The sequence below is a fragment of the Astatotilapia calliptera genome, chromosome 10 (genome assembly GCF_900246225.1).
Source record: "Astatotilapia calliptera chromosome 10, fAstCal1.2, whole genome shotgun sequence".
Classification (NCBI taxonomy): Eukaryota; Metazoa; Chordata; class Actinopteri; order Cichliformes; family Cichlidae; genus Astatotilapia; species Astatotilapia calliptera.
Window position 1 is genome coordinate 897,496 of NC_039311.1, and position 12,156 is coordinate 909,651.

The following is a 12,156-nucleotide window of genomic DNA, read 5'->3' on the forward strand; positions in this document are numbered from 1 at the left end:
AGACACACCTTTGATATAAGAGTAAATGCCAAGCATCAAAAGCATAAATGAGCATTCAGTGCAACACTGTCCTGATGACTACATGCAGAATGATGGTCAAACACCAGATTCATAGAAACTGAGTCCAGTCGTTTGCTGGTACTAGTGAATTATTACGTTAACATTCATCTCAGTGTTTCTGAGCCACAGAACAGAATACAAAGACTATTTAGTGCCCCAACATCAAACATCTCTTTATATTAACTTCTTTTGTTTTTTAAATAATCTCAATCACACAAAATCCAATCAAGAATAATTATGAACCTGAAGACGCTCCCTAACAGGAGGTCAGACAGCAGTTTTTGTTTTTAATGCAACTCAGTCTGTGGTAATTATAAATAAATACAAACAATACACAATGAATGTCTACTGCAAACAATAAATCATAACAGGAGTTTGCTTGTTTTGCTAATATGAGGATGCTTAAAGAGGTTAATCATAAACGATCATTGAAAGAAACGACTCTCCCAGCCCGGACAGGAGGAACGAAACAGACAAATCAAACAGCAGGAGGCGTGGTCACAAAGCAGCGTGATTTTCCCAGCAGATCAAGCAGTGACATCAAAAAGCTCTTCCTATGGAGGTTGAGTTTCTCTTAATCAAAGACAGTCAGGAAATGTCCGGTTTGCATGGTTTGAAATGGCAGCAAGCACGCTTTCTCTCCTTTTACGACTTGGATTTAATCAGAGAGGCACAACATCCTCTGTGAAACGTCCACAGCCACTGTGATCCTGTGTGAAGTCACTGAGATCTTATTCAAGACGTCTTTTTCTGAGCTGTTCGTTCTCAGAGAGGCGAGTTCATTAGAAGCAAACAGGAAGTTTGCCTGAATAATCGACTCTGCTGCGAATCATCCTCAGATGTGAACGACGCCTCCTCTGGCTGGTTACATGAACTGCATCTGGAAGGACATGAAACAAGAATAGAGCAGAATTTAAGAAAACACCATCCAAACACAGCGATGTGAGTGCAGAAGGGTTCACCTGCTTTTACTGGGGAACACTGTGGAAAGATTAACATGTAGGGTCCACTGTGGGAGTGGATTTTACACCTGTTCCTACCTGGACACAGGATTTAAGAAGATTTATGTTCAGATGGTGTAATGCAGGGGTGCTCAATACGTCGATCGCGATCGACCACTCGATCGCAAAGGTAGTATTGGTAGATCGCATGGCATTAAAAAAATAGATGCCAGCCTATCATCCATCTCGTCACTTGATTGATACAGGGAAGCCAGTCAGATGACATCAGATTTTTTTCTGACGCTTAGGTCGCTGCGCATGTGCAAACAGCGGCGCGAAGTGTAGTAAAACTGACAAGCTAGTCAGCGAGTTAACTCCAATTTTTAGCTCTCGGTTTTTTCTCTTAAACCTGGCCGTCAGCAGCTACTGTCCGGACTATGCATCCCTGGCTGATTCAATTCAGTGCAAGTCATCAGAGTAAACTCAGGTAATGACAAAAAATTTACATAGTTAATTGTGTTGTGAAATATTGGATATTGCGGTTATGCATGTATATACATTGTAGATATAAAGAATCCTCAATATATTTATAAATAAGTATATGTTTTGGATTTTTGTAGTGGGTAGATCATGTTGACTTGGTCATTTTATAAGTAGCTCACATGCGGAAAAAGTGTGAGCACCCCTGGTGTAATGGAACAAAAAGCTTATATGTGTGTGTGTAAGCCATGCATTATAATCACATGACCAATGACTTAATGAAAATACAGCCATGCAGCATGCTCGGTGTCAGTCACTCTCACTGAAGTGAGATTCAGTCTGAGAAACATTCGTTGGGACAAACACAAATAACACATCGCAAAATTACCTGAAGACTTTTTCCCTTTTATATGTTACTAACTGTCTGCAGGATTAGTAACACAAACTCTTGTGTGTTGACAATGCAGCCAAAGTTTAAAAAAAAATCTATTACAAACCAAATTTGCAGCTAAAGTACAAACAAACTCCAGCGCATGTAGCACACGTCTGTGCTTCCATCATGGTTTAAAGGAGACGTGGAAACTAGTCCAGCCAAGTGTGAAGTACTGACTGTTGACTACAACAACCCGCTCTGCTTAATCGACCTCTTGAACTTAGAGATAATAATTATAGGAACATTGTGGACACTGACGCAGACGAGTCGTATACTGTAGACGCAGACATCGGTTACCTGAGCACCAGGATTGGGCCCAAAGGGGTTGGGTGACCTCATCGCAGGCTGAGTATACATCATAGTAGGCTGTGTGATCATCATGGAGCCCATTCGGGGAGGCTGATGGGGAAAAAGAGATGATAAGTATTAATTTACATAGCATTTATTCATTCATCCAGTCATCATGTAAATTAATCCGTCTCCAAAAGCGACTCCGATAAACAAAGCCAGCTGTCCTCACATATTCTCAGATTTCTTCCTTCTAAAATCATCTTCAATAAATTCTCACCTCAGACTCCACAGTCATTACTGCTCACTGTGAAATGGGTCCCTGCCTTAAAGTGTGCGACCAGCAGACTTACCATTGCATATGCCAACATGCCCGCTGGTGTGGCTGCAGGGAAAGCCACAGCAGATGGTGCCTGCAGTAAGACACAAAGAGATGATCATTTCTCTATAACAAGGACATCAGCTAGCAGTGAAGTCCTTGTCCAGCTCACACAGTCGCTCTGTCACTTCATACTGACCCGTCTCACATACGTTACTGATGAAGTTGCCAAATATTTAAGGTAATTTAGGAATATTAGCTTACAAATCCATGCTGGAGCCTGAAGCACATAAAGCAGGACACAGCTGAGCTCAGTGCATCAACTCACCAGGCTGAGCTGCTATGTTTATTCTATTGAACAGCATGTTACGCTTTATTCTCAGAAACTAAAATGTTGTTGATTTTCTGTGTCACCACAAACATCACATCTTACAAATTTCACTGAAATATGATGAAGATGTTTTCAGGTGTGAGCATTTAAACATCCCAGACATTTCCCCTGGATTACCAGTGTAGTGATGGACATGTTTAGTAATTACTACTGTTTTGTGACGACTTTTACGTTTGAGTTTTAAGATATATTTCAATAAAATTTAACCTCCTAAGGCCTGAACTCTTCCACAGCAGCATTTTTAATATCTCTGTGATATTTGGGCTGATTGGGACCTGATGAATCTAAAAACAAAGAACTACCCGATTTTTTTTTTTACCTAATTTTTGTTCTAAGAAAAATCAGAGCCACATCTGAGGATATTCATTTAAAATTTCGATAGAACAGTAGCAGGATAACGTCCTTGTTAGTGGATATCAGGCTCTTGTAGAGCAAGATCGAGTATTTTGGTCTAAATAACCCAAAATGTGGTGTCCACATATGTGGACGCAGGTCCTAGGAGGTTAAAGTTAAAAATATACATTTAAGTTAATTATAGCTTATAATTAGGCTCTGGTGCTATGGACGTTTCAGTGTTTTTGTTTTGAGGTATGAACAGTGTCTGTAGGACAAACACTGAGACTAGTTAGGGGAGGAAAAAGAAGAAAAACTAGAATTTGTACTTCCAGGAGAAATTGCAGTGGGATTGTTGCTCCCAGCGAACTCGGGACTGCAGCTTCTACATGAGTAGCTTGTTTGTGTGGAGTGGAAACAGGTCATAGTGGCAGAGTAAGAGAAATACATCTTACTTTGCTGGCGTCCATCGATTGGTTGAACAGTTCGTGACGAGCTAAATCATGAGTGAACAGGTTTCATTGATTTGATTCATGTGTGCCGCTGTCGTGCTGTAACGGTAAATAGGCTGGGTGGGTCTCTAACAGTATTGTGTTCATATCTTACAAACATTAGCAACGCTAATCTTTAAATCACTTTCTCCTGCTTCTTTTCATGTAACTCCAACTACAGCGTGCAACAGTATTTTCATACATTTCTTTTAATAGCTTCTTTTTAAGTCAAGATTCCCAGAAACGTTCTGTATTTGGGTAAAAAAATGTTTGTTTTTCGTTGTATGTCACACGCAGGGACCACTTTGATCCCTCCTGTTGAAACTGGACGGATTAAAGATCAGCCCACACTTCACAACACGTCTGCACCTGTGACGGAGGACCCTGTGACAGAGGACGCTCTGACTGTGAGCCATCAGGCTGGAGGTGGAGTGCAGGGAGAGTACATCGTGCAGTTTGGGAATTACAGGATCATCTTTCCCGTGTCTTCTGCAGAACGATGTCATTTCTTCTCATAAAGCACCTTTCTACTCTACTCCAGCACTCGGAGCACTTTCTACACCCTATGTGTGTTTATAGTGGTTTATATCCAACATTCACACTCAGATTAACATACCAGGATCACGTCAGAGGCGAGTGTCTTGCCCAAGGATACTTCGGCATGCAGATGTCTGTGAGGGTTCTCAGTCATCGTAGTCTAAGGAGCTCAGAAAGAAAAGCGTCTGGACTTCTTTAAGTGGCTTGAAGATGTTTCATCCAAGAAGCTTCTTCAGTTCTAGGGTCAAATGGTGGACAGTCCCCCTCGAGAGGGACAATGGACCCCCTATTGATCCTCCACCTAATCACATGAGCCGAGGTGTGAAAGCGGGTGTGGGTCCCAATCAGCCAAGGTTTCAGGTGAGCTCATTGTGAAACCTGGCCCCACCCTATCATGTGATTTCCTGAGGTCAGATGGCCCAGGATGTGAGTGGGCGTTAAGGCGTCTGGGGAGGATCTCAAAACTGGATTATAGATGGCAGACAGTTGGTGTGGTAAGCCCCGCCCTCTGTTCAAAGATGGTCGCTCACAGTGGACATACAGCGGGGCAAAAAAGTATTTAGTCAGCCACCGATTGTGCAAGTTCCCCCACTTAAAATGATGACAGAGGTCAGTAATTTGCACCAGAGGTACACTTCAACTGTGAGAGACAGAATGTGAAAAAAAATCCATGAATTCACATGGTAGGATTTGTAAAGAATTTATTGGTAAATCAGGGTGGAAAATAAGTATTTGGTCACCTCAAACAAGGAAAATCTCTGGCTCTCACAGACCTGTAACGTCTTCTGTAAGAAGCTTTTCTGTCCCCCACTCGTTACCTGTATGAATGGCACCTGTTTGAACTCATCATCTGTATAAAAGACACCTGTCCACAGCCTCAAACAGTCAGACTCCAAACTCCGCCATGGCCAAGACCAAAGAGCTTTGGAAGGACACCAGGAAAAGTATTGTAGACCTGCACCAGACTGGGAAGAGTGAATCTACAATAGGCAAGCAGCTTGGTGTGAAAAAAATCAACTGTGGGAGCAATCATCAGAAAATGGAAGACATACAAGACCACTGATAATCTCCCTCGATCTGGGGCTCCACGCAAGATCTCATCCCGTGGGGTCAAAATGATCATGAGAACGGTGAGCAAAGATCCCAGAACCACACGGGGGGACCTGGTGAATGACCTGCAGAGAGCTGGGACCAAAGTAACAAAGGTCACCATCAGTAACACACTACAACGGCAGGGAATCAAATCCCGCAGTGCCAGACGTGTTCCGCTGCTGAAGCCAGTGCATGTCCAGGCCCGTCTGAAGTTTGCCAGAGAGCACATGGATGATACAGCAGAGGATTGGGAGAATGTCATGTGGTCAGATGAAACCAAAGTAGAACTTTTTGGTATAAACTCAACTCGTCGTGTTTGGAGGAAGAAGAATACTGAGTTGCATCCCAAGAACACCATACCTACTGTGAAGCATGGGGGTGGAAACATCATGCTATGGGGCTGTTTTTCTGCCAAGGGGACAGGACGACTGATCCGTGTTAAGGACAGAATGAATGGGGCCATGTATCGTGAGATTTTGAGCCAAAACCTCCTTCCATCAGTGAGAACTTTGAAGATGAAACGAGGCTGGGTCTTCCAACATGACAATGATCCAAAACACACCGCCCGGGCAACAAAGGAGTGGCTCCGTAAGAAGCATTTGAAAGTCCTGGAGTGGCCTAGCCAGTCTCCAGACCTCAACCCCATAGAAAATCTGTGGCGGGAGTTGAAAGTCCGTGTTGCTCGGCGACAGCCCCAAAACATCACTGCTCTCGAGAAGATCTGCATGGAGGAATGGGCCAAAATACCAGCTACTGTGTGTGCAAACCTGGTAAAGACCTATAGTAAACGTTTGACCTCTGTTATTGCCAACAAAGGTTATGTTACAAAGTATTGAGTTGTATTTTTGTTATTGACCAAATACTTATTTTCCACCCTGATTTACGAATAAATTCTTTACAAATCCTACCATGTGGATTCATGGATTTTTTCTTCACATTCTGTCTCTCACAGTTGAAGTGTACCTCTGGTGCAAATTACTGACCTCTGTCATCATTTTAGGTGGGGGAACTTGCACAATCGGTGGCTGACTAAATACTTTTTTGCCCCACTGTAGATGCTTCTTTCACTCCTCTTTCAAACCATCTGTCTTTTCTGTCCAACATGTGAACACTGGTGTCCTCGAAAGAGTGACCTTTGACCTTTAGATGCAGCTGTACAGCTGAGTCTTGTCCCGTGGAGGTGGCTCTTCTGTGTTGTGTGTTTATGAAGTGGCAGTTTGGTCTCTCCAGTGTAGAGGTCTGAGCACTCCTCGCTGCACTGTACAGCTACACTATGTTGTTAAGTTTGTGTTTGGGATGAACCAGTGTGTGTCGGTGTGTCTCTGTGAGTGTGTCTGAGTGAGTCTGAGTGTGTGTGTGTGTGTGTGTGTCTGAGTGTGTCAGTGTCAGTGTGTGTGTCAGTGTGTGTGTGTGTGTCAATGTCAGTGTGTGTGTGTGTGTCAGTGTCAGTGTGTGTGTGTCAGTGTCAGTGTGTGTGTGTGTGTCAGTGTCAGTGTGAGTCTGAGTCTGAGTGTGTGTGTGTGTGTGTGTGTGTGTCAGTGTGTCTCTGTGAGTGTGTCAGTGTGAGTCTGTGTATGTGTGTGTGTGTGTGTCTGAGTGTGTCAGTGTCAGTGTGTGTGTCAGTGTGAGTCTGAGTGTGTGTGTGTGTCAGTGTGAGTCTGAGTGTGTGTGTGTGTGTGTCTGAGTGTGTCAGTGTCAGTGTGTGTGTCAGTGTCAGTGTGAGTCTGAGTCTGAGTGTGTGTGTGTGTGTGTGTGTGAGTGTGTGTGTGTGTGTGTCAGTGTGAGTCTGAGTCTGAGTGTGTGTGTGTGTCAGTGTGAGTCTGTGTGTGTGTGTGTGTGTGTCAGTCTGAGTCTGAGTGTGTGTGTGTGTGTGTCAGTGTGAGTCTGTGTGTGTGTGTGTGTGTGTCAGTGTGAGTCTGAGTGTGTGTGTGTGTGTGTGTGTCTGAGTGTGTCAGTGTCAGTGTGTGTGTCAGTGTGTGTGTGTGTGTCAATGTCAGTGTGTGTGTGTGTGTCAGTGTGAGTCTGAGTGTGTGTGTGTGTGTGTGTGTGTGTCTGAGTGTGTCAGTGTCAGTGTGTGTGTCAGTGTGTGTCAATGTCAGTGTGTGTGTGTGTGTCAGTGTCAGTGTGTGTGTGTCAGTGTCAGTGTGTGTGTGTGTGTCAGTGTCAGTGTGAGTCTGAGTCTGAGTGTGTGTGTGTGTGTGTGTGTCTGAGTGTGTCAGTGTCAGTGTGTGTGTCAGTGTGTGTGTGTGTGTCAATGTCAGTGTGTGTGTGTGTGTCAGTGTCAGTGTGTGTGTGTCAGTGTCAGTGTGTGTGTGTGTCAGTGTCAGTGTGTGTGTGTGTGTCAGTGTCAGTGTGAGTCTGAGTCTGAGTGTGTGTGTGTGTGTCAGTGTGTCTCTGTGAGTGTGTCAGTGTGAGTCTGTGTATGTGTGTGTGTGTGTGTCTGAGTGTGTCAGTGTCAGTGTGTGTGTCAGTGTGAGTCTGAGTGTGTGTGTGTGTCAGTGTGAGTCTGAGTGTGTGTGTGTGTGTGTCTGAGTGTGTCAGTGTCAGTGTGTGTGTGTCAGTGTCAGTGTGAGTCTGAGTCTGAGTGTGTGTGTGTGTGTGTGTGTCAGTGTGTGTGTGTGTGTGTCAGTGTGAGTCTGAGTCTGAGTGTGTGTGTGTGTCAGTGTGAGTCTGTGTGTGTGTGTGTGTGTGTCAGTCTGAGTCTGAGTGTGTGTGTGTGTGTGTCAGTGTGAGTCTGTGTGTGTGTGTGTGTGTGTCAGTGTGAGTCTGTGTGTGTGTGTGTGTGTGTGTGTCAGTGTGTCTCTGTGAGTGTGTCAGTGTGAGTGTGAGTCTGAGTGTGTGTGTCAGTGTGTCTCTGTGAGTCTGAGTCTGAGTGTGTGTGTGTGTCAGTGTGAGTCTGAGTCTGAGTGTGTGTGTGTGTGTGTCAGTGTGAGTCTGAGTGTGTGTGTGTGTGTGTGTGTGTCAGTGTGAGTGTGAGTCTGAGTGTGTGTGTCAGTGTGTCTCTGTGAGTCTGAGTCTGAGTGTGTGTGTGTGTCAGTGTGAGTCTGAGTCTGAGTGTGTGTGTGTCAGTGTCAGTGTGAGTCTGAGTGTGTGTGTCAGTGTGTCTCTGTGAGTCTGAGTCTGAGTGTGTGTGTGTGTCAGTGTGAGTCTGAGTCTGAGTGTGTGTGTGTGTGTGTCAGTGTGAGTCTGAGTCTGAGTGTGTCAGTGTGAGTCTGTGAGTGTGTCAGTGTGAGTCTGAGTCTGAGTGTGTGTGTCTGTGTGTGTGTCAGTGTGAGTGTGAGTCTGAGTGTGTGTGTAAATGGTAAATGGCCTGTATTTATATAGCGCTTTTACTAGTCCCTAAGGACCCCAAAGCGCTTTACATATCCAGTCATCCACCCATGCACACACACATTCACACACTGGTGATGGCAGCTACAGTGTAGCCACAGCCACCCTGGGGCGCACTGACAGAGGCGAGGCTGCCGGACACTGGCGCCACCGGGCCCTCTGACCACCACCAGTAGGCAACGGGTGAAGTGTCTTGCCCAAGGACACAACGACCGAGACTGTCCAAGCCGGGGCTCGAACCGGCAACCTTCCGATTACAAGGCGAACTCCCAACTCTTGAGCCACAATCGCCCCAGTGTGTCAGTGTGTGTGAGACCATCACAATTTGATGAACAGCTAAATAGATTTTATTTGCCAACGATGTCACAACAACGAGCCTCCTGCTCAGTCAGCACTCAGTTTATTGGCTCCTTTCTTCCTGACATCAGTTGGTAAATACCAAGTTGTTACCCTCCAGCACATCCACCCATTTCCTTTCTTATGGCTCATTTCTACTGTAACCTCTTTAATGGCCTGTATTTATATAGCGCTTTACTGGTCCCATAGGACCCCAAAGCGCTTTACACTTCCAGTCATCCACCCATTCACACACTTTATAACAAATATGTGTGATGCTGGTTGAGCAGGAACAGCAGCCTCACCATGGTTGCAGGGTTCCAGGTGGTGGAAGGAGCTGTGTTGGGCAGCCAGTTGGTTCCACCAGTCAGCTTCTTCTCATCCGACTGATTCCAGTGAAGATCACTATAGAGATAAAGGAAACGCTCGTCAGGTTTATAGTGCATTACCAGGGAAGTTAAGTTCAACACGACTGAAGCGCACTTACTTCTTTGCTCTGCCGTTCCCAATTCCTAGATCTGAAGAAAGCAGAAGTCAAATAATGAATGTATAGCATGAAACCATTTTATTCATCTATTTGGTTTTTAAATCGTTTTTATGGGGAAAAAGCTGATGTTATAGTCTTCAAACCTTTACAATGACATACTTTAACTTTAAAAAGGGGGAAAGTACAGCCAAAAGGAAATGTAAGGAGTGAAAGTAGCAAAGACCTGGCTGCCTCAGATTTGACCCAGAGCTAAAGTTATCTGTGGTGTGCTACTTTTACAGCTGTGGTCTAAACTGACATCTTTTTAGGTATACTTCTGCTGCTACTATGGCTGCTGCCAATAACAACAGTGACACAAAAACTCTGTCAAAGTAAAAGCATTTGTTTTTCCTCACTAACAATTTGACAAGTTCAGAAAACATCCAGAGACAAACGTGTCCAACGCTGAAAATTCAGACTTCTGGAAAAGTCTCAGGAGCTGAGTTAAGATCAGTTAAGACTGTAAATGTGAGCTTGAGCTGGGAACAGTGCGGAAGAACAAGTAGAGGAAACATAGCTAAAGCTATCTACAATGTATGTACGAGGCATTTTTATTCATCCAGCATGAGTCACAATGGTAGGACAACTCATATTAGAAAAAACATTTTTCACTCTTTATCTGGGTTGGATACATTGATCTTGTACAGCAATGTGTGTAATTTAACTATATTCTGAATTCTTGGGGGAAAACAAGCAGACGTAAAAGGAGAAAAACTTACTGCCAACAAGATTAGCGAGTGACGAATCCAGATCATCACATACCAGCTTGGGGTGGGGCTGCTGGCTGTTTAAAGTCATGCGCTGATGTGGTGAGGATGCCACTGTAGGTTTTAGGATGCCACCTAAAACATCTTAATCAAATTGGGGCAGGACAAAGGGAAAGGAAGGTAAGGGAGGGGTGACAGGTTGGGGGGCCAAGAACAGGTAACGAGGACATAGTAAAGACACGAGGTGTACATACGCACACAAACAGAAAGAGAGAGGGCGCTGAGTCAGGATGAGGCAAGAAGCAGGGACCTTAAAAAAATGATGAAGACAGTGAGAATAATGTGTGTTGGTCCAACTCACCCAGACATGCAAAGCCCAGGACGGGTGTTTGACCCAGGACGGGGGAAAAGGAAGGATGGGGGTGATGGTGGAGGTTGTGAGATTGTGAGCACAACGAGGGTGAAAATGATTCAATGCATGTACAAACATTATTCTGACAAGTTAATGATGATAAACTGGTATAGCTGAGGCTTAGTGTAAAGTAGTTATTAACCTCAATCAAATGTCTGTCGCAGTGGCACACAGTGTTCAATACTGGGACCAGTGCTTCTCATTAGTTACAATAATGACACTGCACCACTGGTTAAAACGTAAATGTTGCTTTTCATTTTTGATATAAAACAGACAGCACACACGCTAAAGGTAAACATGTTTACGACAGCAGCACATGACACAAAAGTACACATTTGTGTCATGTGTCATATTTTTACCAAGTCCTGTCTGTGAAGTTGTCTTACTCTATTGTAATGAGCACAGTGAGCTCATTTCATGGTTAAAAATGTGATTCGCCCATTAAAGAAACCTGAAACTGATGTCGTGTTTAAACTGACACTGATCTAAAAAAAATATTTCCACCAAAAACTTGATCACTTACTGATTCTACAACATTACCCACTACTGAGATTTTAGGACAATCTTAATTTCAAAGATCAGTTTCATTTTCCACAGAATACCCAGCGGGTAAGATAAGTACTGCAGACATCACCTAGATAAATATATTTCTAAAGGCACTATTGACATGAAATGCTCACCAGATGTTGGTAACAACCCGAAAGCTTCAAGACACATCCTGTAAAGAAGCTCGTCAAAGTATTGCTCAGGTGTGGTTTTCCACAAAAACAGGCTTCAAATCCTGACGTTCCTATGAACTCCGAACTTTAGTTCTTCCCATAGAATTTGAATTGGATTTAGATCAGGTGATTGGCTAAGCCATTCTAGTAGCGAAGTGCTCTAATAGGGTGATATGGTACTACAAGGTCATTAAGATAAGATGGGGCCTGATTATTTAAGACCTTGTATGTGACGAACAGGATTTTGAATTCTGGATTTAACAGGAAGCCAAAACAGGAGAAATCTGCTCTCTCTTTCTAGTCCCTGTCAGGACTCTTGCTGCAGCATTTTGGATCAGCTGAAGGCTTTTCAGTGAGTTTTTTGGACATCCTGATAATAATGAATTACAGTCGTCCAGCCTGGAAGTAATAAATGCATGAACTAGTTTTTCAGCATCACTCTGAGACAGGATATTTCTAACTTTAGAGATGTTGCACAAATGGAAGAAAGTTGTAAAAAAGTTGAAAATTGTATTTATTTGTATGGTTTGCTATCTTAATTTATTTAACTATGCATTTATCTGGAATCTTTTAGGATTAACACTTCAATTATCGTTATTACTATTACTATTATTAATAATAATAATAATAATAATAATAATAATAATAATAATATTATTATTATTATTATTATTATTATTATTATTATTATTTTAATGACTGCCATACGTTCATTTTATGTTGGTGTTGATACTGTTGAAAAAACAAATAAACATACGTTT

The 12,156-nt window shown here is 43.4% G+C and overlaps 1 protein-coding gene across 9 annotated transcripts in view; it reads right to left on the reverse strand.

The window, feature by feature from the left end:
• Window positions 1-12,156, reverse strand: part of LOC113030574 (phosphatidylinositol-binding clathrin assembly protein-like) — a 37,844-nt gene that overhangs the window by 193 nt on the left and 25,495 nt on the right. For 4 of the 9 annotated variants that reach the window (XM_026182147.1, XM_026182145.1, XM_026182143.1 and 1 more), the window contains 6 exons: window positions 10,277-10,408; window positions 9,519-9,549; window positions 9,337-9,436; window positions 2,556-2,615; window positions 2,212-2,313; window positions 1-940 (listed from right to left, as the gene is read on the reverse strand). The exon at window positions 1-940 is cut by the window's left edge and continues 193 nt beyond it. In XM_026182147.1, the coding sequence (XP_026037932.1) occupies window positions 926-940; window positions 2,212-2,313; window positions 2,556-2,615; window positions 9,337-9,436; window positions 9,519-9,549; window positions 10,277-10,408 (440 nt within the window). In that variant the 3' untranslated portion in view covers window positions 1-925. The remainder of the gene's footprint in view (window positions 941-2,211; window positions 2,314-2,555; window positions 2,616-9,336; window positions 9,437-9,518; window positions 9,550-10,276; window positions 10,409-12,156) is intronic. The other 5 variants (XM_026182151.1, XM_026182150.1, XM_026182148.1 and 2 more) reach the window with 2 other exon arrangements.